This window comes from Hyperolius riggenbachi, chromosome 2 (genome assembly GCF_040937935.1).
Source record: "Hyperolius riggenbachi isolate aHypRig1 chromosome 2, aHypRig1.pri, whole genome shotgun sequence".
NCBI lineage: Eukaryota > Metazoa > Chordata > Amphibia > Anura > Hyperoliidae > Hyperolius > Hyperolius riggenbachi.
The window spans coordinates 234,060,194-234,086,122 of NC_090647.1; the positions used below are offsets into that span (position 1 = coordinate 234,060,194).

Below are 25,929 nucleotides of genomic sequence, written 5' to 3' on the forward strand. Positions count from 1 at the left end.
CTTTTAAACTCCCAAATCTCTGACATTTAGACATGATTTTCTTTTATATCTCATTGTCACCTAAAGATGCATCTGTAGAATACTTTACTATGGTAGCCACTGCCTGATGAACAGACCCATGTGGTGGTCTAATGAAAATGGGTTGCTAATAAAAATTAGTATTAGCAATAGGGTATTGTACTGTCACGGTACATGTTATCATCCTGATTCAAAACTTCTAATATTAATAATAATAATAAAAATTACCTAGTTAGCCAATGAAAGGTAAACTGTTTACTTTATTCCCTGAGAAATGATTAAAGTCAATAAGATTGATGAATATACCAGACCAATTGCAGTTAAAATATTAACTTTCACATGTACTGAAATGTCCTGTTGTATTTTAAAGCATAACAAGTTCTTGTACAGAATAGAATTAAATCTCTGCTTAAAGCTAACAAGTCTAACATAAATTTGCCAGAAAAGTGCACAACATAGTGTTCCAGAATATACAGCAACTTCCCATATTTTCCATACTACCTCATTATGGTTACCCATTACTCTAGTCTTAAACTGCTACGAGCAGCGAATGATATATAATCAATTGCAACAGACCATAAGCTATCACTGCATACATTTCTCTGTGCCGTAATATCTGCTTAGTAGCTTGGTACACTTAACAGGAAATCACATGTACATTCTAAATAGTAATAATATAGTAGACAAATTAACTGAAAAAAAAAGAACATAATAGTGTTCTGCTCTGTAGGGGACAATGAAATTGTAGTCAACAATAAAAAAATATAGTTTACTCTCTCCTCCTCCCTCAAACTCCACCCACATAATATTACACTAAGAAGGAACCCCTAATATTCTCCAGAGATGGCTCAAACCTCCGATTTTAGGTTCTTGTGCCTCGAACGCGAATTCCGGCAAAAGTTCAGTTCAGGTGAACTTTAGCGAACCACAATACACTTCAATGGGGAGGCGAACTTTGAAAACTAGAAACATTTATGCTGGCCAGAAAAGTGATGGAATAGATGTTTCAAGGGGTCTAACACCTGGAGGGGGGCATGGCGGAGTAAGATACATGCCAAAAGTCCCGGGGGAAAATACGGATTTGACGCACGCAGCGTTTTAAGGGCAGAAATCACATTACATGCTAAATTAGAGGCCTAAAGTGCTTTTGTGCATTTGTGCATGGAAATGGCAAGGCTTCACTATGTGAAAGTCACTGTGCAGCACTGTCACTCTAAAGACTGGTTCACACTGCGAGTGCTTTTCTAAAAGCATTAGCTAATGTAAAGCTATGTGAACTTTAAAAATCACATCGCTCAAGTGATACCACACACATAGCATTACACTAGTGTTACACTAGGAAGAGTTTTTTTTTTAATCCCTGATACTGAGAAAACAATCATAGTGTGAACAAGCCCAAAGGGTTTACTCACACCACACCTTGGGCCCATATGCAATTAACTTTTTCTCCTGAGTTTTTTCATACAAGATAAATTTCTCGTCATCTATTTAGAATAATTTTTCAACACTTTTCAATAAAAATAGTATCAAAAACTAGGTGGAAAATTGCTATCAAAACTATTTCAAGTATTTTCTTGCTCGCTGGTAATTTAACCACTTGCCGACCGCCTACTTCATATTGGCGGCGGCAAAGTGGCAGCCCCAGGACCACGTAACGCAGATTGGCGTCAGGTCCTGGGGCACTCTCTGGCCGGGGATCGCGCGCTGGGATGCGCGCGCATCCGCCGGCAATAGGCTCCGCCCACCCGCGACGTCAACCCGACGGCCAATCGGAAGCGCCGGCGGGTTGTTAACCCGACGATCGCCGGATAGGAAGCGTATAATACGCTTTGTAATGTTTACAAAGTGTATTATACAGGCTGCCTCCTGCCCTGGTGGTCCCAGTGTCCGAGGGACCACCAGGGCAGGCTGCAGCCACCCTAGTCTGCACCCAAACACACTGATCTGCCCCCCCCTGCCCCCTGATCGCCCACAGTACCCCTCAGACCCCCCCCCTGCCCACCCCACAGACCACCGTTTGCACACAATCACCCCCCTAATCACCCATCAATCACTCCCTGTCACTATCTGTCAACGCTATTTTTTTTTTTAGTCCCTAAACTGCCCCCTGCTCCCTCCTGATCACCCCCCCCCACCCCTCAGATTCTCCCCAGACCCCCCCCAGACCCTCCCCCCCTGTGTACTGTATGCATCTATCCCCCCTGATCACCTGTCAATCACCTGTTAATCACCTGTCAATCACCCGTCAATCACCCCCTGTCACTGCCACCCATCAATCAGCCCCTAACCTGCCCCTTGCGGGCAATCTGATCACCCACCCACACCAATAGATCGCCCGCAGATCCGACATCAGATCACCTCCCAAATCCATTGTTTACATCTATTCTCTCCTCTAAACACCCACTAATTACCCATCAATCACCCATCAATCACCCCCTATCACCACCTGTCACTTTTACCCATCAGATTAGACCCTTGCGGGCACCCAATCACCCGCCCACACGCTCAGATTGCCCTCAAACCCCCCCTTATCGATTCGCCAGTGCATTATTTACATCCGTTCTTCCCTGTAATAACCCACTGATCACCTGTCAATCACCCCCTGTCACTGCCACCCATCAATCACCCCCTGTCACTGCCACCCATCAATCAGCCCCTAACCTGCCCCTTGCGGGCAATCTGATCACCCACCCACACCAATAGATCGCCCGCAGATCCGACATCAGATCACCTCCCAAGTGCAGTGTTTACATCTCTTCTCTCCTCTAAACACCCACTAATTACCCATCAATCACCCCCTATCACCACCTGTCACTGTTACCCATCAGATTAGACCCTAATCTGCCCCTTGCGGGCACCCAATCACCCGCCCACACCTCAGAACGTCCTCAGACCCCAGCCCTGATCACCTCGCTAGTGCATTGCTTGCATCTATTTCCCCCCTCTAATCACACCTTGAGACACCCATCAATCACCTCCTGTCACCCCCTAGCACACCTACCCATCAGATCAGGCCCTAATTTGCCCCGTGTGGGCTCTTGATCGCTCGACCAAACCCTCAGATCCCCCTCAGACCCCCTTCCGATCACCTCCCCAGTGCATTGATTGCATCTATTTTCCCCTCTAACCGCCCCCTGAGACACCCATCAATCACCTCCTGTCACCCCCCTAGCACTCCTATCCATCAGATCAGGCCCAATACATCCTGTCATCTAAGAGGCCACCCTGCTTATGACCGTTTCCACAAAATTTGCCCCCTCATAGACCACCTGTCATCAAAATTTGCAGATGCTTATACCCCTGAACAGTCATTTTGAGAAATTTGGTTTCCAGACTACTCACAGTTTTGGGCCCGTAAAATGCCAGGGCAGTATAGGAACCCCACAAGTGACCCCATTTTAGAAAGAAGACACCCCAAGGTATTCTGTTAGGTGTATGATGAGTTCATAGAAGATTTTATTTTTTGTCAAAAGTTAGCGGAAATTGGATTTTTATTGTTTTTTTCACAAAGTGTCATTTTTCACTAACTTGTGACAAAAAATAAAATCTTCTATGAACTCACCATACCCCTAACGGAATACCTTGGGGTGTCTTCTTTCTAAAATGGGGTCACTTGTGGGGTTCCTATACTGCCCTGGCATTTTAGGGGCCCTAAACCGTGAGGAGTAGTCTAGAAAACAAATGCCTCAAAATGACCTGTGAATAGGACGTTGGGCCCCTTAGCGCACCTAGGCTGCAAAAAAGTGACACACATGTAGTATCGCCATACTCAGGAGAAGTAGTATAATGTGTTTTGTGGTGTATTTTTACACATACCCATGCTGGGTGGGAGAAATCTCTCTGTAAATGGACAATTGTGTGTAAAAAAAAAATCAAAAATGTGCCATTTACAGAGATATTTCTCCCACCCAGCATGGTTATATGTAAAAATACACCACAAAACACATTATACTACTTCTTCTGAGTACGGTGATACCACATGTGTGACACTTTTTTGCAGCCTAACTGTGCTAAGGGGCCCAAAGTCCAATGAGTACCTTTAGGATTTCACAGGTCATTTTGAGACATTTGGGTTCAAGACTACTCCTCACGGTTTAGGGCCCCTAAAATGCCAGGGCAGTATTGGAACCCCACAAATGACCCCATTCTAGAAAGAAGACACCCCAAGGTATTCTGTTAGGTGTATGATGAGTTCATAGAAGATTTTATTTTTTGTCAAAAGTTAGTGGAAATTGGATTTTTATTGTTTTTTTCACAAAGTGTCATTTTTCACTAACTTGTGACAAAAAATAAAATCTTCTATGAACTCACCATGGGGTGTCTTCTTTCTAAAATGGGGTCACTTGTGGGGTTCCTATACTGCCCTGGCATTTTAGGGGCCCTAAACCGTGAGGAGTAGTCTAGAATCCAAATGCCTCAAAATGACCTGTGAATAGGACGTTAGGCCCCTTAGCGCACCTAGGTTGCAAAAAAGTGTCACACATGTGGTATCGCCGTACTCAGAAGAAGTAGTATAATGTGTTTTGGGGTGTATTTTTATACATACCCATGCTGGGTGGGAGAAATCTCTCTGTAAATGGACAATTGTGTGTAAAACAAATCAAATAATTGTCATTTACAGAGATATTTCTCCCACCTAGCATCTGTATGTGTAAAAATACACCCCAAAACACATTATACTACTTCTCCTGAGTACGGCGGTACCACATGTGTGGCACTTTTTTGCACCCTAAGTGCGCTAAGGGGCCCAAAGTCCAATGAGTACCTTTAGGATTTCACAGGTCATTTTGCGACATTTGGTTTCAAGACTACTCCTCACGGTTTAGGGCCCCTAAAATGCCAGGGCAGTATAGGAACCCCACAAATGACCCCATTTTAGAAAGAAGACACCCCAAGGTATTCCGTTAGGAGTATGGTGAGTTCATAGAAGATTTTATTTTTGTCACAAGTTAGCGGAAAATGACACTTTGTGAAAAAAAACAATTAAAATCAATTTCCGCTAACTTGTGAAAAAAAAAAAAATCTTCTATGAACTCACCATACTCCTAATGGAATACCTTGGGGTGTCTTCTTTCTAAAATGGGGTAATTTGTGGGATTCCTATACTGTCCTGGCATTTTAGGGGCCCTAAACCGTGAGGAGCAGTCTTGAAACGAAATTTCTCAAAATGACCTGTGAAATCCTAAAGGTACTCATTGGACTTTGGGCCCCTTAGCGCAGTTAGGGTGCAAAAAAGTGCCACACATGTGGTATCGCCGTACTCAGGAGAAGTAGTATAATGTGTTTTGGGGTGTATTTTTCCACATACCCATGCTGAGTGGGAGAAATATCTCTATAAATTGACAATTGTGTGTAAAAAAAATAAAAAAAATTGTCATTTACGGAGATATTTCTCCCACCCAGCATGGGTATGTGTAAAAATAAACCCCAAAACACATTATACTACTTCTCCTGAGTACGGCAATACCACATGTGTGGCACTTTTTTGCAGCCTAACTGCGCTAAGGGGCCCAAAGTCCAATGAGCATCTTTAGGCTTTACAGGGGTGCTTACAATTAGGCACCCCCCAAAATGCCAGGACAGTGAACACACCCCACAAATGACCCCATTTTGGAAAGTAGACACTTCAAGGTATTCAGAGAGGAGCATAGTGAGTCCGTGGCAGATTTCATTTTTTTTTGTCGCAAGTTAGAAGAAATGGAAACTTTTTTTTTTTTTTCTGTCACAAAGTGTCATTTTCCGCTAACTTGTGACAAAAAATAAAATCTTCAATGAACTCACCATGCCTCTCACTGAATACTTTGGGATGTCTTCTTTCCAAAATGGGGTCATTTGGGGGGTATTTGTACTATCCTGGAATTTTAGCCCCTCATGAAACCTGACAGGTGCGCAGAAAAGTCAGAGATGCTTGAAAATGGGAAAATTCACTTTTTGCACCATAGTTTGTAAACGCTATAACTTTTACCCAATCCAATAAATATACACTGAATGTTTTTTTTTTTATCAAAGACATGTAGCAGAATAACTTTCGCGCTCACATGTATAGGAAATTTTACTTTATTTGAAAAATGTCAGCACAGAAAGTTAAAAAAGTCATTTTTTTGACAAAATTCATGTCTTTTTTGATGAATATAATAAAAAGTAAAACTCGCAGCAGCAATCAAATAGCACCAAAAGAAAGCTGTATTAGTGACAAGAAAAGGAGGTAAAATTCATTTAGGTGGTAGGTTGTATGACTGAGCAATAAACCGTGAAAGCTGCAGTGGTCCGAATGGAAAAAAAGGCTCTGGTCCTTAAGGGGTTTTATGACTGCAGTCCTTAAGTGGTTAAAAGGCATTTTATTGACAAGTTTGAAAATATCGCTTAGGAGAAAACTTAGGAGAAAAATGTAATTGCATATTGGCCCAGGTGATTTGCACATAGTTTGCATGTTCTTCTGATGTCTGCGTCAGTTTCCTCCTGGCACTTCCAGATCCTCCCACATCCCAAAAATATACAGATAAGTAGATTGACTCTTCCCCAAAAATGGTCCTAAACTACAATGGGCATATGCCTAGTGCCTACTATGGGATTAGATCAGGAGCCCCTCTGAGGGACAGTTAAAGGCAATGTGAAGTGAAAATAAACTTATGATATAATGAACTGCATGTGTAGTACAGCTAAGAAATAGAACATTAGTAGCACATACAGTATATGAGTGTCATATTTTTCTAGTACAGGAAGAGTTAAGAATCTTCACTTCTTATCTATACAAAAGAGCTTCTCTGAGCTCTCTGACTAATTTAGTCAGAGAGTAAGGACTAGTTCACCCTCGGCGCTTGTAGTGCCACTAGCGCACGATTGCATTCGGCTCCACGATCGCGATTTTAACTAAAAACTCACGATTCTGCCGTGATTTGCGCTTGTGATTCCTGTTCAATAGAACGAGAATCACAGAGCAATCACCCCCAAAACGCTGCATGCAGCGCGTTTGCTAATTATTGAAATCGCAATCTTCACAGTGTGAATGTATCCATAGGGATACATTGTAGCAGCGCTTTGCTGATTGTCAGCGATCAGCAAAGCGCTTAAGAATCCCCCAAGTGTGAACCAGCACTAAGGCTATTTATTGAAGCATTGATGCATCAAAGAAACAATGAAAGACAACTTCAGATAAGATTTTACTGCAGAGAAGTTCAAAGGGTAATTTGTTCCACTCTGTTTCATAGTTTAAATTGTGCAGTTTGTAAACTGCAAATATTAGAGCATGATGCATTGTTATAAAAAAAAAGCTATATACCTGAAAATAAAAATAAGAGACTTTTTTCTTTGCTACTAATGACCTATTAATCATTCTTACTACACCTACAATTCATTATATCATACGCTTTTTTTTCGCTTCAGTGTCACTTTAATTACATTGTTATATGTATTCTGTAACATGCTGCAGAAGATGTCAGGGTTCTTTTCCGTTAGCCGGGCGCAACCACTAGGTGGCCCTAAAACTCAGTTAGCCGGGCGCAGCTGAGCTAAGTAATGTAGAATATAATCTCCCTCGCCAGTGATTGCTCGCAGCAGAGTTACATCTTTCCCTAGTATCCATGGCGGCCTGAAAGGGGAATAGTAGTTAACGCCGCTGGGATTTTGCAGGCCGAGGGGGATTACATTCTACATTACTTAGTGCCACCTAGGGGTTGCGCCCGGCTAACGGAATAGTACCGATGTCAGCACCATAGAAATATGGAATGATAACAATAATAATAAAAAATTCTAGCCAGAGTTTGATGTAATGCATATCTGAAGACTAGGTATAAAATAGTAATAAGGGATTGAGTAATTGCCTGCTAAATAATCGCCCATGTGCTTGTTGCTGTGTAGGAATTAGCTGTCCTTAAATTCTCCTGAACAACATGACTGCACTCCCTTTGCATTCCTATTTTTATATTCAGTGTTTGCCGCTGCAGTGTTAAAGTGAATTCATTAAATCCTAGAAAAAAAAAATCTGCTAATAGCATCACTAATGGGAAAGTGATCTAGGTTCCCTTATGATTCATGTTATTACTTACTGCTTTTCAGCTGTTTGTGGGAAGTTGTTACCAGGTGGTGGTATATTCATATAATTTTACATAAATAAAAGTAACACATTTCCGTCACAGTTGAACAATCTGAAACTTTAAACATATTCATTTTCACCCATTGAAAAGAAATAAGTATTTTGGAGAAAAGCACTTATCCAATTTGTTTGCTAGAGATCTATTCCTGTAGTAAGTGGTTCACAGCACGCTGAACCACCTCTTCAGACTGCTTGTAGTAATGTGGTTGTGGTTAAGCGAAATGGCAATAAGAAGATAATCAGGACATACACAAACATGCTTATTACTTGATCACATGCTGCTGTTCCTCCTTAATAACCCTGCATGATTGTCTCTGAATAATGAATAGTACATAAAGGCAGGCAAAACTCAACGCATCAAATAGTCCTCATATGACCGACAGTGACAGACAGCAATTTAATCTGCTTTTTTTTTTCTTTAGCTTGACGTATGAGCATAATATTGACCAGAAAAATTACTTAAATGACCAGGTCAAGGACTGAGTCGAACTGTACTACATGATTGATTCTTTACTGCAGAGTCTTGCTTGACTTGACAAAGAAAACAAATAAGCACTAAACCGTTTCAAACTAAACAGTTTCAAAACTTTGGTGACATGACCTGAAGCAGTCTAGCTGAAGGAGTTAATAAGCCATATGGGTGTGGCTTTTTCTTGACACATCTTCATCATGCTATTCAGACTCCAAAACAGCCCTTTCTCAATGCTTGCTTCATTTGTTGAAGTCTCTTCTACAGTAAATGGCTGATGAAAGACATCTTGCTCAGTTATTTTAAATGTGATTTATTGCCTCCAGCTAATTAAGTACTTAATACGCGATAAGTACTATACACAGATACAACTAACCAGGCAAAAGCCTTGGTGCAATAGCTTTTGCTTCTGCTACTACGCTCAGCATAATTATTAAGAGTTATGGCACAGAATTAACTTCATGAGAACACTGCAGCCTACAGCATTGGACACCTGTGGTTCAGAAAAGTGCTTGTGAAGAGCCTTCTTATCAGGGACTTTAAAGGTGATCCAGAAATGTGGAGAAGATCTTGTTTAGTAATCACTATCTGGTGTTGATAGAGACCACAAAACAGAACAGTCAATTAATCAATTTCATAGATTCAAAACATTATTAAAGCACAATAGTACTTCATAAAGAACCAGTATGGTGGGGCAGATTGCTGGGAAATATTCACAGGTATATTCTGTCTGCATACATACTAAGAGATAGTTCACACTACAAATCACTCAAAATTAGCTGTGTTTGCACTTTGGAGAGATTGAATTGCTGTAGTGAGAACACCTTCATTTAGGGCCGGAGCTACCAAAGGGGCATCCTGGGCAATTGCTTCAGGGACCCCGAGTGTTGCTGGGCCCCCTTAGGTCTCCTCCTGACCTTTGTTCCTCAGGTCCCTTGCAAAGTTTTTGGCAGCATAGCAACTCACCTGTTCAGGTGAGTGCTCCATTAGTCTATGCGCTTTCATCTTCAGTCTTGCCTGATTGTTTTTTCTCAGTAACCAGGTGCATGTCGTTATGTAATAATCGCTGTGTAAAAGGTCAATGAGAAGAGGTGCTCCTGTGAGGCTGAAGACGCGAGGACAAGGAGAAGTGCGCCTGTGTGGACAGGTGAGTTGCTATGCTGCCAAAAACTTTGCAGGGGCCCCAAGGTTACATTTGACCCCAATTGTAACCAGAACTGGTCCTGCCTCCATTGCATTTCATTATAATAGTGTGTTGCTGATTGCCGGTGATCAGCAAAACACTAAAAAGCACAACAAATACAGCTTTCATTTTTCTACATCACACTATTCATTCCAAAATGCAAATGCAAGCTTTTTGTGCTTTTGTGTGCTTTTTTCCCTCCTCACGGTGCTGCACTGCACACTGCGTTTCTGGTAAAAGCGCTTTTCCAGAGTGGTTTTGTAATTCACTCTAAGTGAACTCTTTGACCCGGAAAAGAATAAATACAATGTAGTTATTCTCAAAACCGCTAACGCAATCGCTGCTCTTCCTATACCTTCCATCATAGTAAAAACATCTTAAAAATGGTACAGGCACCGCTTTCCTAAATGCACAGTGCACGAACCGCGCTGATATGAACCTTCTCATAGAGATTCATTGCCCCAGCGTTTTGTGGGTGATATTAAAAATCACCTGCGCTTGAAAACAGGCCGAAAACGCCCCTTGTGTGAATGAGCCCTTCCTCAGTTTGCTATCTATTAGCACTTGGCTCCCATGGGCTTATATAATATCCTAGAATGAGTATGATGGCAAGTAAACAATAAGACCAGTTTATCTGTATTAATTTAAATTTAGGTACATGGTAGTAAATCAAATTAGTCAAATCTATGCAATCTGCATATGAATGATGCTTATATAACAATCTGGTTGTTACACATAATGCAGGCTTTCAATTCTTTATATTAATTCCACAGTTTGTAGCTTTTATAAGAACATGTTAGTTCAGCTTTCTTGCCAGTTGTCTTCTGCAATGTTCTCACTTACTGTGTTTTTTGTTTATAACATATGGATTACCTTGATGTCAAGTGCTTCAGGTCTCCCTACTTGATTGTAGAATAATAATTGATCTTTTATTGAGGAAACCCACAATGTAAGCTGATTTAACTGGAGTTCAAATAAGGACGCATTCTTTAAATCATCTTCAATCTCATTTTGTTTATCATGAAGATCCTTAGACACCTAAAACAATACAAGTTAAAATGTTAGTTCTTAACTTTCAAAGATTTTTTTAAGGCATTGAAGAAACTTTCCAGAACAGTGGAACACAACTTGAAAATGTACATCAAAGCATTGAAAAGATGTATCTTGAACATTCTAAAGAAACAGCGCAAGGTATCTTATACCACATGGAAAATAAGAAACAAAATAACAAAGGACTACAGGTAATGAGGTTAAACACTAAATAGCTTTGTAAAAAAATTGTTCTTTAAACTGAAGTGAAAACAAGGAAGCTCATATAAAGTCAAAATAAAAAGTCAGCACTGTCATATTCTACTCAGCTGTTTCAGTAGGCTGAGATTGTGATGCCAGTTTTTCATTTTATCAGTGAATGCCCCATCTGCAGGCAGGGCTGACCAATGACACCATTTGTATTGAAATATCCCAGTTATAAAGGAGGTTTTTCAATTATCTTCTGTCTTAAGGCGCGTACACACGCCATATTTTTACAAACGACGGGTCCGTCAGACCCTCCTGCGGGCGGGGTGGTCATTCTGCCGACAGTAACACATGAGTACAGGCTGTCAGCAGACTGATACGACTGTTTTTGACTGATCCGCTTAGCAGATCAGTCAAAAACAGTCTTACCAGTCTGCCAACAGCTTGTACTCATGTGCTACTGTCGGCAGAACGACCGCCCCACGGGGGGGGGGGGGGGGGGGGGGGGGTCTGACGGACCCGTCGTTTGTAAGAATACGGCATGTGTATGTGCCTTTATATAGGAATGGTAAATGAGATGCAAATAATTCCAAGCTGATCCAAGATTATGTAAATTCTGTATGTAAATGTATAGTTACATAGTAATTTGGTTGAAAAAAGACATACGTCCATCGAGTTCAACCAGAAAACAAAGTACAACACCAGCTTGCTCCCTCACATATCCCTGTTGATCCAGACAAAGGCAAAAAACCCTTAAAAGGCATGGTCCAAGAGTAGGCATCTTGAAAATGGACCAATCGAATCACAACAAGGTTTAATTTAGGTTCATTTTCAAGCTGCATAATTCTGTATCAACTTGGAATTGTTTGCATCTCATTGACCATCCATGGTCTCACACACAATTAGTTATTTCTACTATTGGAAAATATAAATTAGTGTGCATACATTTGCGGTCACATAGTTCACCCAAGTTATCATTATGATGATGATGATGATTATTACAATACACCCTAGTTATAAAGAGAGGTTGGTCATTCATTTTCAGTTCCACTTACAACAAGTTAGTATTACTATTGGTTTACAAACTGAAGTGCCTGATTTATAATATAAGCCATCCATTAAAAATGGAGATTGGTCAAGTTTTTTTATTGTAAAAGCAGACAGAGGCGCCAAAAGGATAAAATATTCTAAAATGTTTAAAATGAGAGGAGGCAGAGGTGGACTTACCTCCCCCAAGCAGACACACGAGTGTTGTGTATATTCAAAACAACAAAAATGTATTTATATACTCCAGAAAGGGCAACACGTTTCACGGGCGCCTCTGTCTGCTTATACAGTTCCTGAGTCCACCCTTGGTGGAGGGGTGTTGCCCCTTATTTCCTATCTACAGAGAGCAACTTCTTAATACTGATTGGGGACAGGTCTAATCTCCTCACCTGCTGATATAGTGGTTACCTGGACGGTAACCCATGTTTGTGAGTATAAATAGATACTCACTTGTCATATCCACATTCCAGTACATACTGCACTATATAGGGCTCTCGGTGTCTCTATTCTGTGTTCCCTTGCAAGCTTGTTATGTCTCACTTCCACAAGTAAGTATATATATATATATATATATATATATATATATATTAGCGGTCAGCTTTCTTTGCACACAGTTTTAATCATATATGCTTTTCCAAGTTGTAAAGGGGATTTGTAATTATTTTTGCTAATTACACATGTTATCATCATTACTGTAAATACACAAGTCTTATTGTCCAGTTTACATTTCAACATGTTCAGCACTTAAGATCAGTATCATTTATCAGGCAGACAAAAAAGAGGAGTTGACTGTGGTTTGTGTGTGGTGGTGTAGGGGAAAGGGAAAATAAATCCCCAGCCACCATCAGCGCATAAAACTATAATAGGGCTTCACAATTTGCAAAAGTGGATAAACATGCTTGCCATTTCTCAAATATAGCATTGTCCATCCCTTACAGCCTTATCAAGCTGAAGTCGTAGTAGAGTGGATGATCCAGCATAGGTCAATTCAAATCAACTCCTGCTCATTTTCCTTCCAGACACAGGGCCGCCAGTTAGTAGTGAGCTATGAATAGACAGACTGCACTTCCATCCAAGCCAGATATCCTACACACACAGAAGCAGGAGACAATGGGTAGTTTCAAGAACTTTTTTAAAGCATTTTATGTCAAGGATATGGATGGGTAACTCAACAAGACAAACCATAAGCTAATGCCCAGTCTTTAGCTCTGAAAAGGAAAACAAAGACAACTGGTGGGTCAGTGTCTGTAGCCAGCTCTGCAGAGGCGATGGGTGATGAAGAGGACTTCAGGATTGCACAAAGAGAGATGTCATCTCTCAGTGTTTATCAATAATCTGAGTCCATCAGAGGGAGGAGGAGGAAATGGGAGAAGTGGTAGATGACAGGCTTCCTGTCCCATGTCTCCATCCCTGAAACACAAATCAAGACTAAGAAGAGGAGGTGGAGAGAGTGTTGGTCAATAAGAAAGCAAAGGAAATGAGTGAGAAACTCCATCCATTGGTAACTGCAGCCAGAAGACTCTATTGTGTCACCTGGCCCATCAAAGTCATCAGCTGTATATAGTTTAATTTAAATGAAATCCTTCATGCTTACAAAATGGATCACCCATTGCTCACATTGAAAATATCACTCATTACTGAATGGCCACGCTTTAAGGCTAAAAGGGAAGAACTTATACCAGAAGAGCATATGAAAAGGCAAAAGGCATTACTATGAATTAGTGGGTTTAAGGTGCTTAAGCAGATATTTTTCCAATGGTAGCAAGGCTACATCAGCTACTCATACCACCTCTATGACCCATAACAGTGAACTGATAAATATATGATTTGTAATTCTAATATATGGATGCTGTACCTCATCATATAGGTGTAAAGCTTCAGTCTTTCTCCCTATTTTGTGTTACTTGGAACACATTTCTAAGATGCCTATTATATAGGGTTTTTTTACCAGAAAAAAAAAATGTAATTGCTCCCTTCTGAGATTCAGTGTCTAATGTTACCCTGTAACCTAGCAGACTGCAGTGCCATTATGGCACAAAGACAAAGAAGAAATTGTATATAGTACATTTATTACTGAGTCCCCAACTTGACAGTGTGGGAGTCATTGGAACCCACGTGCTCTCTTTCATTGATTCCAATGATATGATCATCATATGAGAACAAACGTAAATTAAAGGACCACTGTGGAGAAAATCTTTTAAAAATATATGTAAATATATACAGATAAAAAGTATGTTTCTTCCAGAGTAAAATGAGCCATAAATTAATTCTCTCCTATGTTGCTGTCACTTACAGTAAGTCACGTATAGTAAGTTGTAGAAATCTGACAGAACCGACCATTTTTGGACTAGCCCATATCCTCATAAGAGATTCTTAGGGTTTTCTTTATTTTAAAAAGCTCTTAGTGAATGGCAGTTACTCTGTCCAACTGCCAAAAAAGTGTGTAGTGAGCACAGAGGCTGGCTAGCATCTTTTTTATAAATATTTTTCAAGGAGTGTCTTTATAATGAATAAGAGCCATGCTGAGAATCCCCTATGGAGAGATGGAATAGCCCAAAATCTGTCGGTAATGACAGATTTTTACTGCCTACTGTAAGTGACAGCAACATAAGAGAAAAGTAATTTATGGCTTATTTTACTCTGGAAGAAACATGCTTCTTATTTGTATGGGTTTACATGTATTTAAATTTTAAGATTTTTGTTATAGTGGTCCTGTATGTCCTGATATAGGGAAGGCTGGGCTGCATGGATCTTGAAATTGATTAAGGCCTTTGATATCCTACTGTTGAAGATCTATTTCCTACCTCTCTGCAGCAGGCCAGGCTTTTTGCATATATAACAAATTGACTTGTTAGATCATGCTATGTTCTCTGTACATGTCTGTGAATTTGCTCTTCAGTGACCTTTAACTTCTGTTATATACATACAAATAAAATTCTAATGTTACAGACATGTATTTCTACAGAACTAATATTCACGGTACGGTTTCCCTTTTCCCCTTACGATGACATTGAACAATGTCAGAAGCTTATATTCTGATAAAACTAATGAATTAAGAAATAGAAGGTTTGTATACCTATCAGCTCTGTTTTAAAAATATAAATGTGCTATTTTCTTGTCAAAGCTTTAGGGACTATTGATGAGCGCCATCATATTAATACCAAATAATACGTTATTTACCAAGAAGAGTGGCAGGACAGCAATGATGGTTGCCTTGGCAACTATAAGTAGGAAAAAAGGGTGGAAAAGAAATGAGGAACACAAATAATGTGCATTTTTCCATTTCTAGCTAATAATAAGACTACATTGAAAGATAAGCACTGAGCACTATGTTATAAAATCTAAATTTAAAATAGTTACATAGAAACGCTATCAATCAATCAATCAATCACATTTCATTATTCTTACTTCTCAAATAATGAGAGATTCAATCTTATTTGGTACTTTAAGTTGATGCACTTTGCACATTAGCTTTTTTTCTTTAGAAATTAAAGCCCAATTTCATTAATTATTATTATTTTTTTAAACCGGTACTTCCAACTTTAACTACTCCAAGTAAACCCTCTCCTCTATGCTCTCTTCAAATAAAGGGTTTACATTTTCAGGATGCCGTGGTTCCACCATCTAGCCAGACAGGCCCTGGAGCCAGAACCAATTTTATCCACGCCCTCTTCCACAACCCCTCTGCTGCATTCCAAGAACAATTGTGTTGCTCCCGCAATTATGCACTGCCTACACCACAACCACGTCCTAGTTCTCAAAATACTGGGAAGAGCCATTCCTTGAATCCAATCACTAGTAGTATCTAGTATAGGTAGTGGGCTAGTGTCAAAAGCACAACATCCCATCCCAGATGTCGCACCAAAACTTCTTTTAACAAGTTATACCTTTTGTAGCAGTCTTTTAAGGCTTAATAAGAAATGATCTTCTGTTTGTTGAGATGGCATCTCTACAACTGTAAAATTAAGCATGGTTTAGTTCGTTTGGCCATCTAGCATATGCATGAGGACAGGGATTGAAGGGGGGGGGGGTAGATGAGCACACTCCAAAGCAGGGACGGATCTAGGGGGGGGCAAGCGGGTATCTTGACCCAGGCGCAGTTTGTTGAATTCTTAAAAAGGCGGCAAAACGAATGGCAGTTTAGGTGCCAAAACCTGACCTTTAGGCGCCAAAACCTGACCTTGCCCCAGGCGCAACTTGGTCTTGATCCGTCCCTGCTGCAAAGTCCGCAACCCGACCCTACATTTATAATTTCTCATAAACAGTGCGGTGTGTGTGTGTTTTAACAATTATTCTTTTTCCTTATTCCCAAACAGTCTGCCCAAAATAAATTTCATTCTTATTTATAAATATAAAGCAGGCTGCTGGAGTTTACCAGGGCAGCAGAGGCAATTGTGGATTAATGCACTATTAACTGTGAATTAAGCTACAGGTTTTTCATTGACACACACATGTGGCATCAAAAGTGACATATTTGGCCATTCTATTGTCCAGTTTCTTTACATTTATTTGATAAAAGCATGGACAGACTGCCCTCTGGCCACTGTGATTTCTGAAGGTATATAGGGAAACATGCATGCAAATGCACTGTTTCTCAATTGAGCTACATGCAGCCTCAGCTCCAAAAGAATGATAGCTCACACTGTTGTCTGTATGCTACATTTAACCTTCTGCCTAAATGACTGCAGCAACACTAAACTGAGGCACTGCATTAGTAAATTAGGGTCTTAAAAGATCTGATATCATTTTTCAAGCAAATTGTGATTCCTGGGAATCTGGTGAAACAAGAGGCAAACAGTGTTGCTTACAACAGTCGTTTTCAGTGCCTTGTACATGGTATAATAAAACTCAGCTAATGTAACTGATGCACTATCTACTAGAGCAATGAGCATTTTGAAATGTATGGTATGCATAATGTATGAGTGAATTTAATTGTTAATGCTGCAATTAATGGTGCATGTCCAAAGAAACAAATAGAATGCCACTTGCTAAAAGCAGAATAGTTGCTGAGTTTTACTCTTTTTAATCTCTTATGAAAATTAGTTTTTGTTTACATATTTTTAATAGCATTTTTTATGCATCAAACTGTATGAGATAGCAAGCAATAGCTTAGCTTCTACATTGTTTCTTTTTATAAGCATATACTACTTGGAAAATACATTCATTAGAAGAACCAGCATAGGTACTTTAGTTAACAGTTTTTATTCTCCATTTTTACATCTTATCTCAAATGTTGTCATAAATTTAAATCACCAACCAGTCATAAACGAATATGGTCAGTTTCGTTTTGCCACAAAAATGTCACATTTTCATTTTTCACACAGATGATAATATCTGTAAAAATATATGGGCACGAGAAAACATATTTTTGCACAGATGAGAATATCAGATGAAATTATAAGAGCATAAGGAAACACATTTTCACCAAATGTATTGAACTCTATGGGCATGAAAAAACAAACAAACAAAAAAAAACTTCTAACTTTTGCAAATCGAATGTGTATCTGTAAAAAATGCATATTTTTGTAAAAAGATTGAGTCAGGCAAAAATGCAAATTTCCATGTAAAAGAAATTCAAACTCATACCTATCACTGACCCACCAACGTGCAGAGTGGACATCAGAGGACACTGGCCCTATTGCCACTGTGGGTCCACTGCCTACTCTTCTGCCAGTGGTACTCCTCCAGTAATGCCCAGTGTGCAAATGGAGCATGCTAGAGCTGAATTAGTATATCTACGCTTCTCCTTTGGGACATATGATCTCATCCATTCAGCTACCTCCTGTCCATATGACCTCCCCATTCCCTGCTGTCACTTTTTTCAGTCTTATCCTGGTGGTGATCCTAGCTAAAGGTCAACTCTCTGTTTAACCTCCTTAGCGGTTATCACAAGTCCAGCTTGGGGTTGAAAAGAAAAAACACGCTGGGAGCATTTATCCTAACGCTGCAGGCATTTTTACTCACCTCCCGGGGGATCCAGACATCGACCACCATTCTTCTTGTCCTCCAAGGCTCTGCTTCCCCCTGGTGAAATCACTGCCTGTCGTCATGACAGACACTGTTTTACAATCCAACTGCCAGGCAGTCATTCATTGTTGTGGCTATACATTAAAATGACATGCTTGCTCATGTGCTATGCTGGGAATACACCATGAGTTTTTTCAGCAGATACATGGCTTGATAGATAATTTCTGGCAAGTCTGATCTGATTTTGATTGTTTTTCTGAACAATTTTTTCATAGAGGTGATCAGAAATCGTTAAGAAAAGTTATCAGAAAATCGAACTGAAAAACGATCGGCAAGTAAATCTGCCAAAAAACTAATTGTGTATTCCCAGTATTAGTCACTTGAAAAGATATATAGAGCCTACCAAGCTTAGTTGCAGCTAACTGATAACAAGAGTTTAGATTATTTCTGTCCAATTTGGTTTTCATTGAAAAAACATAACAAAACTTTGGACTCGTACTGGCAACTTCAGGCGGAAGTCACCAATTAACGGAGCCACCAGCAGGTTCAGGAGAGGAGCTAGGAGAACGTCGGGGGACCTTGCGGCCTATGGTGGGCTGGAGGAAGCCCCTGGTAAGATCAAATAGTGATTTTAAAACCTGCTCAAGGTCCCTTTAAATGCACCCTAATGTTTTTAAGTTGCTAAAAATGCTTATTCCGTTTTGTTTATAGATGCATTTTTTTTTATTCTCAAGACTTTGGATGTACTATTAGAAGGTTAAGTACCCCTTGTGCTTTACTTAAAGCGGACCCAAATCAAACACTTTTTTAATTCAAAATATTTAGATGCACCACTCTGACACATACAAAGATAAATAAACACTCCTTCAAGCCTATGAGCATTTCAGTGCATGCTTTTCAGCCTCCTCTTTTCATAACTAGGGTGATACAGGTGGCAGCCATTAGCAATTCCTCCTTTACCGGACACCACCTACTCCACAAGTTTGCCGGATTATTTGCCGGCAATATGAAAGGAAGGGAGGAGTTCCTCCAATAAATGTAAAATACTTTATATTTGTCATCATGCGGCTGAAAAAAGCCTGCTATTTATTATTATAATTTAGAAAATAGATTTTATTTCTGAAATCTTGTATTTATAACCAGTTCACCCCCAAGGGTTTTTATCCTAACGGACCAGAGCAATTTTCAGTTGTCAGCGCTCCTCCCTTTTATTCCCTAATAACTTTATTACTACTTATCACAAGAAAATGATCTATACCTCGTTTTTTTCGCCACCAATTAGGCTTTCTGTGGATAGTACATTTTGCTAAGAATTTTTTTATTCTAAATGCATTTTAATGAGAAAAACAGAAAAAAAAAGAAAAAAAATCATTATTTCTCAGTGTTCAGCCTTTATAGTTTTAAAATTAAACATTCTCCTGTGGATAAAACAAACACGTTTTATTTGCCCAGTGGTCCCGATAATTAAACCGTTTAGATTATGTCCCTACCACAATGTATGGCGACAGTATATTATTTTGAAATATAAGTGGTTATTTTTCTGTTTGTTCTGGCCATAATTACAAGCCCCTATGTAATAAATTAAAATTAATTTTCCCCCATAAAATATAGAATAAAAAAAGCTGAGTCCCTAAGGCAACTATTTATTTATTTTTTTTAAGCTGATTTTTTTTTTTACAAGTGTTTTTTTTGGGGGGGAGGGTTGGAAGTGTAATTTTATTAATGATGTGTATATACTTGAAAATGTATGTATTTTGTAGGTGTAATATACTTTTTGGCCACAAGATGGCGCAAGTGAACACTCATAGGACGTGTTCACTTTTTTTTTTTTTTTTTTACACTTTATTAAACTGTTACATTTCCTGTTTATGTGAATGGACGTAGCCGCTGTTCGCGGTCACGTCCATTCACTCCAGGCACTGCGATTGGGTAGAGGACTGTTCGGTCCTCTTCCCCAATCACCCAGCATGGGATCCCGACGGTAATGGCGGCGGTAGCGGCGGACACACGGCGGTAGCAGCGGCGGGAATGCGCGACGTATTAAAACGTCATGTTGCTGTTAATAGCGGTAAGCATGACGTTTTAATACGTTAGGATGGCGGTAAATGGTTAATTTGGGTCCACTTTAACTGGAGCAAGCATATCATGTGTAGAGAACCTAAGCCATAGAACTTGTTTACAACAAGAGGGAAGTAAAGGAACATGTTAGAAGCAAATTATGTGGACATGATCAGTGCACACACCTGTTGTTTAGTATCAGTGTAGGCACTGAGTACCACTGAACGTGACATGCCAGTATTATAAAATATGGATACAAATGAATAATGCAGGTATATATCATTTTTGATCAATAAGCCATTTTAAGATTTTTTTTCTACATACGAATGTAGCCCTGATCCTGGTTTAATTGTTACATATCAATAATTATCATTTCAGAACTATCCTCTCTTCCTGTCTCATGAATTCTGTTAGCAATTGGCAATAGTACCTCCCTCTCATGTTATTTCAGAGAAACTTGAACGCTATAATTTAACTATTTGGGGTAATAAAAGTGTATCAGATACAGCTAATTAAATTTTCAGGATTCACAGAGATCAAGATGGTAGCACCTATGACACAGAGACAATATATACTACACCTCTGGCCAGCAAGGTGCAATAACAATATGCATTAATAACACGGTGTTTTTTGTTGTTGTTTTTTTTGGGGTGGGGTGGGGGGTGGGGGGTGGGGGGAGGGGTATGTAGATCATAAAAGAAATGTTATCAAGTGAAAGAAAATGTGTTTTGGGTTAACCTTAAAGATAACCTGAATTGAAAGTTATTTAAAACTAGTAGACCCAAGCCTGTTTAAAAACAGGCTCTAGGGTCTGTTTCTCACCGCCCCCACTACTGTGCATGCGCACACACCCGCTGTGCGCACACCCAGCCGCACGCTCACATGCCCATCTGGCTCCCTGGCCCCATCCTCCTGTCTCTATGAGGCTGGGTCCATGCTGCGCACATGCGCAGTAGCAAAAAGCACGGACCAGCTACACAGAGACAGCACACGCAGGGACACGGGGGGTTTATTATAGAGGATAAACACATGATATACCTGCAAATGAATATCACATACTTAACTCACCATCTGTTGCTTTCTCAACATTTTCTCCACACAATGATCCCTTCCAGTGCTGACAAGATTTTGTCAGACCTGAAATATGTCAGGTGCTGTCAGTTTATAGATTTTTAAGTAGAAACTGATGTGCAAGGAAATGTCCATGTTTTCCTATGGCTCAAGTGGGCAATGTTATAGTTGCTGACCCGGGAGTTTTTGCCATTTTTTGCCATTTTTAAAATGTAGGACAGAGAACTCCACTAATCACAGTGGACAAACAGGAGGTGGGAGAAGAGAAAGAAATTGAGGAATAGACTAAATTTGGGAGTTAAAGAGGAACTCCAGTGAAAATAATGTAATAAAAAAGTGCTTCATTTTTACAACAATTTTGTAAACATGATTTAGTCAGTGTTTGCCCATTGTAAAATCTGTCCTCTCCCTGATTTACATTCTGACATTTATCACATGGTGACATTTTTTACTGCTGGCAGGTGATGTCAGTGGAAGGAGATGCTGCTTGTTGTTTTGGCATTTGGAAACAGCTGTAAACAGTTGTTATTTCCCACAATGCAACAAAGCTCTCACAGTGTAATGTCAAAACCATGGTCCTGACATGACAATGTGGGAGGGGTTTCACCACAATATCAGCCATACAGACCCCCCGATGATTTGTTCGTGAAAAGGAAAATACTTCTCATGTAAAAGGGGGTATCAGCTACTGATTGGGATGAAGTGCAATTCTTGGTTACAGTTTCTCTTTAAGTATGACCTCTATGTTTATTTTGACTTTTATTTTTCACTTCAGGTTTGCTTTACGTATACAGATGCTTTAATCAAGTATACATTTGAATCAATTGTTTTATGTTAAATTCAAGTTTTTAATATTTTACAGTTATTTTTTTTCTTTCTTCCTTGAAAACATCAGATACAGAAACCAGTCTTGACTTTTAAGTAGTAGACAATTCATTTTTACAGTTTGTATGACAGAGGCTACCCTTTCCTACATGTTGAATGAATTATTTAAAGACTTTCTTGTACATCTAATTAGTCTAACACAACTTATTAGGTATAGTTTTCCAAATATAACAGTACAGTAAATGGACAATGCTGGCTGAAGATATATTAAAACGTAACGGTATGTGATGCCTCCATCAAACACTTATCATAACTTTTATGATGCATGAAGTCTATGTCTTGGAGGCTAAGGGGGATAAATGAAGAGAATGCTTGTTCTGGCACCCAGCTTACTTTCTGATAATCTAGCTCATCCTTCTTGGCTGACACCAGACCAAGAATAACATTAAAGTGTAATAAACCTTTTCCAGCAAACCTCTTATTCCATGGTTCACTGCCCCCAGGTCTAATCTATCAATCCATTTACAGCACATAAAAGGTAAGAAAGTCATTATAGGTCTGCTATGTGCCTTTGCAGGTGGTATATGACACCAACTGGATCTATCGCTAAAGCCTGTGTCACATTGCATGCTTAGTATAGAAATTCAAGATAGCCAATCTCCCAGATGTTAAAGCCGCATGGTGCATTTCTCAAGAAAAAAGTATAAATGCTGACACATGGAGTGAAAGAATTAAGCATGTTTTCCATAGCATTGGATAAAAATAATTCCCAAAGTTCAGGAGGAAATGCAACACTTTGCTTATGGTGGAAAAATCTCATAGGCTGCTTTATTTTTAACTGAAAACAAATATAGCATACTTTAATTACTTTTTTGGATGTCTACAAACATTATTTTCCAACTCTCATTGCAAAAAAAATGAAATTATACCATTTGATAAGTTTCTAAGCAGAGGGACTCATTTTTTATTTTGTGTATCAAAGAAACTTTCTGGAGAAACAGTAATTATCTTGATTTAAAAACTTGGTTCGGTTGCAGTAACCAACAGCACTGGATGAGCTAACTCTGTGGGAGAGGCTGCTTCTGTTGCACCTGCTACTTCTCTCACCATTGCCATTGTTTTCAGACGCTTGTGATAGCAGGGTACCGACTTAATTTTCTGCTGTCTACAGCAGGGAAGGCTGGGGCCTAGGAAATGCAATACTACAATACTACTATTTATTTATTGTATTTATAAAATGCCAACATAAATTGATAAAATAAATAAATCAATTCTGTAAATAATAGTTAGGATTACAACAATTATGGTTAATTGACACAATTGTTGTTACCTCTCTCTGTTTCTTTTAACAGTTCAGGTAGGAAGATCAGTTTTTGTTGACCCCTAAAAGATAGTTTTGATCTGTCAGGGAATTCTGATCATGGCTGTCTTCTTATTGATGGGGTATTCCTTAGACATTGATATTAAGAATGACTACTCAACCCCAATATAATAGTAAGCTATTAAAATATGGGAGTATAGTAATTCTACATTAGAAACAAACAGGAATAGATAATTGAGTAACATTTTAAAACACTCCGTATTGCAGGGAAAGATTTTGAGCACTCAAAATCCATAATAGACATGCCAGTCACACACCTACATTTCCTCATTGTCTAATATCATTACCTCAAAAACAAGTAAACTCTGTGTAACAAACGTGGCAGAGGCAGCTGCAGTGAACAGCGCTACCACCGCAACTGCCTCCAGCTCCCTGCCTAGCAATCTATCCATGCCTCGGGCATCTAGCACGCCGAGGACAGGTCTGTCAGCCGCACATAGGGTTGCATTATTACGGGCGCGCGCACAGACAGGACCTTTATGCGGGGAGGAGGCGCGTCAGCTGACCGGCCGGTCGGCTGACGTCAGAGGAAACGCTCGCCGCTCCTCATTGGCTGATAGGAGGGGGCGTGCCGGAGGGGGTCTCCTCTGCTTCATAAGCCTAGCTGAATCACTCGCAACTTGTTTGCTGTTGCGAATACTTGGTGTTAGTGCTCAGACCTTAGATAGTTCCGGTGTATTTTGATCCGGGAGGAAACCAGGGATTTCGCACAAGATAGGAATTGTTTGATAGCCTTCAAAGTTTATTCATTACTGTGTTATTATCTGTGCATGACTCTGGCTCGTTCTGACTATTCTTCTGCTCAGTGATTCTGTACCTCTGCCCATCTGATCTTGCTGCCGACTCTGCCTGTTTATATCTTTCTGTCTCTGCCTTCCGATTTTGTACTGCTGCTGTCTGTCTGTTGCCAACCAGATTAGTCTGACCACTCTACTCTCACCAGAGGTACCTTGACTCTGGGGAGGGGCGCTATACTAATAGTACCCACCAGCTCCTCTGGTGAAGTATAGCTAAATCTATCAGTACTACTGTTGCACCAATCACTATAATGCTATTTGTTGTCACATCAGCTTTCTGATATACCTGTATTATAGGTGATTCTGCAGATCACCATATAATCAGGAATATATCTGCATTATAGGTGATACTGCAGATCACCTAATAATCAGAATTCTGTTCCTTGCTGACACAAATCGTGACACTCTGGCTGTGAAATATTATAGGGCATGATTCATCAAGCTGCTCCCTCCTACCTCACTCCTTGTCTTCCAGGGAATTGTAGGATTTCAAAAGCCAGCTTACATACCTTGGCCAGGAATCGAACCCAGGTCTAGTGCTTGGTAGGCAGCTCTCTTCACCACTATACCACCACCAACACTACATGCTGAAGCCAGCCTAGCATGTACCTGTATGATATATCCAAGAGAAAAATTAGCTTGCTTAGGGATTTGTAAGATTTCAAATGCCAACTCACATACATTGGCCAGGAATCGAACCCAGGCCTACCGCGTGGTAGGCTGCTATCCTAACCATTATACCACCAACACAACACACTACAATGCTACATGCTGAAGCCAGCCTAGCATGTACCAATATGATATATCCAAGAGAAAAATTAGCTTGCTTTGGGATTTGTAGCATTTCAAAAGCCAACTCACATACATTGGCCATGAATCGAACCCAGGCCTACCACATAGTAGGCTGCTATCCTAACCATTATACCACCAACACAACATACTACAATGCTACATGCTGAAGCCAGCTCATTTTTCACTTGGATATATCATAATAGTACATGCTAGGCTGGCTTCAGCATGTAGTGTTCGTGGTGGTATAGTGGTGAAGAGAGCTGCCTACCAAGCACTAGACCTGGGTTCAATTCCCGGCCAAGGTATGTAAGCTGGCTTTTGAAATCCTACATTTCCCTGGAAGACAAGACCCACCTCCTGCTCCGAAGGAGGAGGGAGAGGGAGAAGGGAGGAGGGAGGATTACACTTCCTGATGTTGTAAAGCAGTGTAGGCCTGCAACTGAACATTCAATGAGATTTCTGACCTTAAAACACTGCTTTGTGTCAAATCCAGATTTTTTTCTGGGACTTTTGATGTCTATTCCACTCAATCATGTCTCCCTCCAGGTATAAGACCCTTCGAAGCATATTTTCCATTGTTTTTCTAGCCAGCATAATTTTTTCAAAATTTTCAAGTTCGCCTCTCCATTGAAGTCTATTGCGGTTTGCGAAAGTTTGCGCGAACCAAACCTTCCGCGAAAGTTCGAGAACCGGGTTCGCGAAGCAAAAATCGGAGGTTCAGGCCATCTCTAGTGGCCGTTACTGTGGTAATTTACATAACAATGTTAATTTACATAACAATTTAAATTAACACAGTAGCGGCTACGAGTTAAGTATCGCGGTAAAAACACTTTACAGAAACAGGATCACCCGCAGTTAATGTTACGTGCATTGCTAAGGAAGAAATGCACGTAACTTGGGAAGGCGCGCTCCTTACATGGCAGTGAGCACTGCTATGGAAGGTGTGCATAGCGTGCACTACAGCACATTTAGCAGTGCAGCTTGATGAATCAA

At 40.0% G+C, this 25,929-nt stretch overlaps 1 protein-coding gene across 15 annotated transcripts in view; it reads right to left on the reverse strand.

Moving 5' to 3' along the window:
• Nucleotides 1-25,929, reverse strand: part of DMD (dystrophin) — a 3,066,377-nt gene that overhangs the window by 1,151,746 nt on the left and 1,888,702 nt on the right. For all 15 annotated transcript variants that reach the window (XM_068268325.1, XM_068268327.1, XM_068268324.1 and 12 more), the window contains one exon: nucleotides 10,636-10,800. In XM_068268325.1, the coding sequence (XP_068124426.1) occupies nucleotides 10,636-10,800 (165 nt within the window). The remainder of the gene's footprint in view (nucleotides 1-10,635; nucleotides 10,801-25,929) is intronic.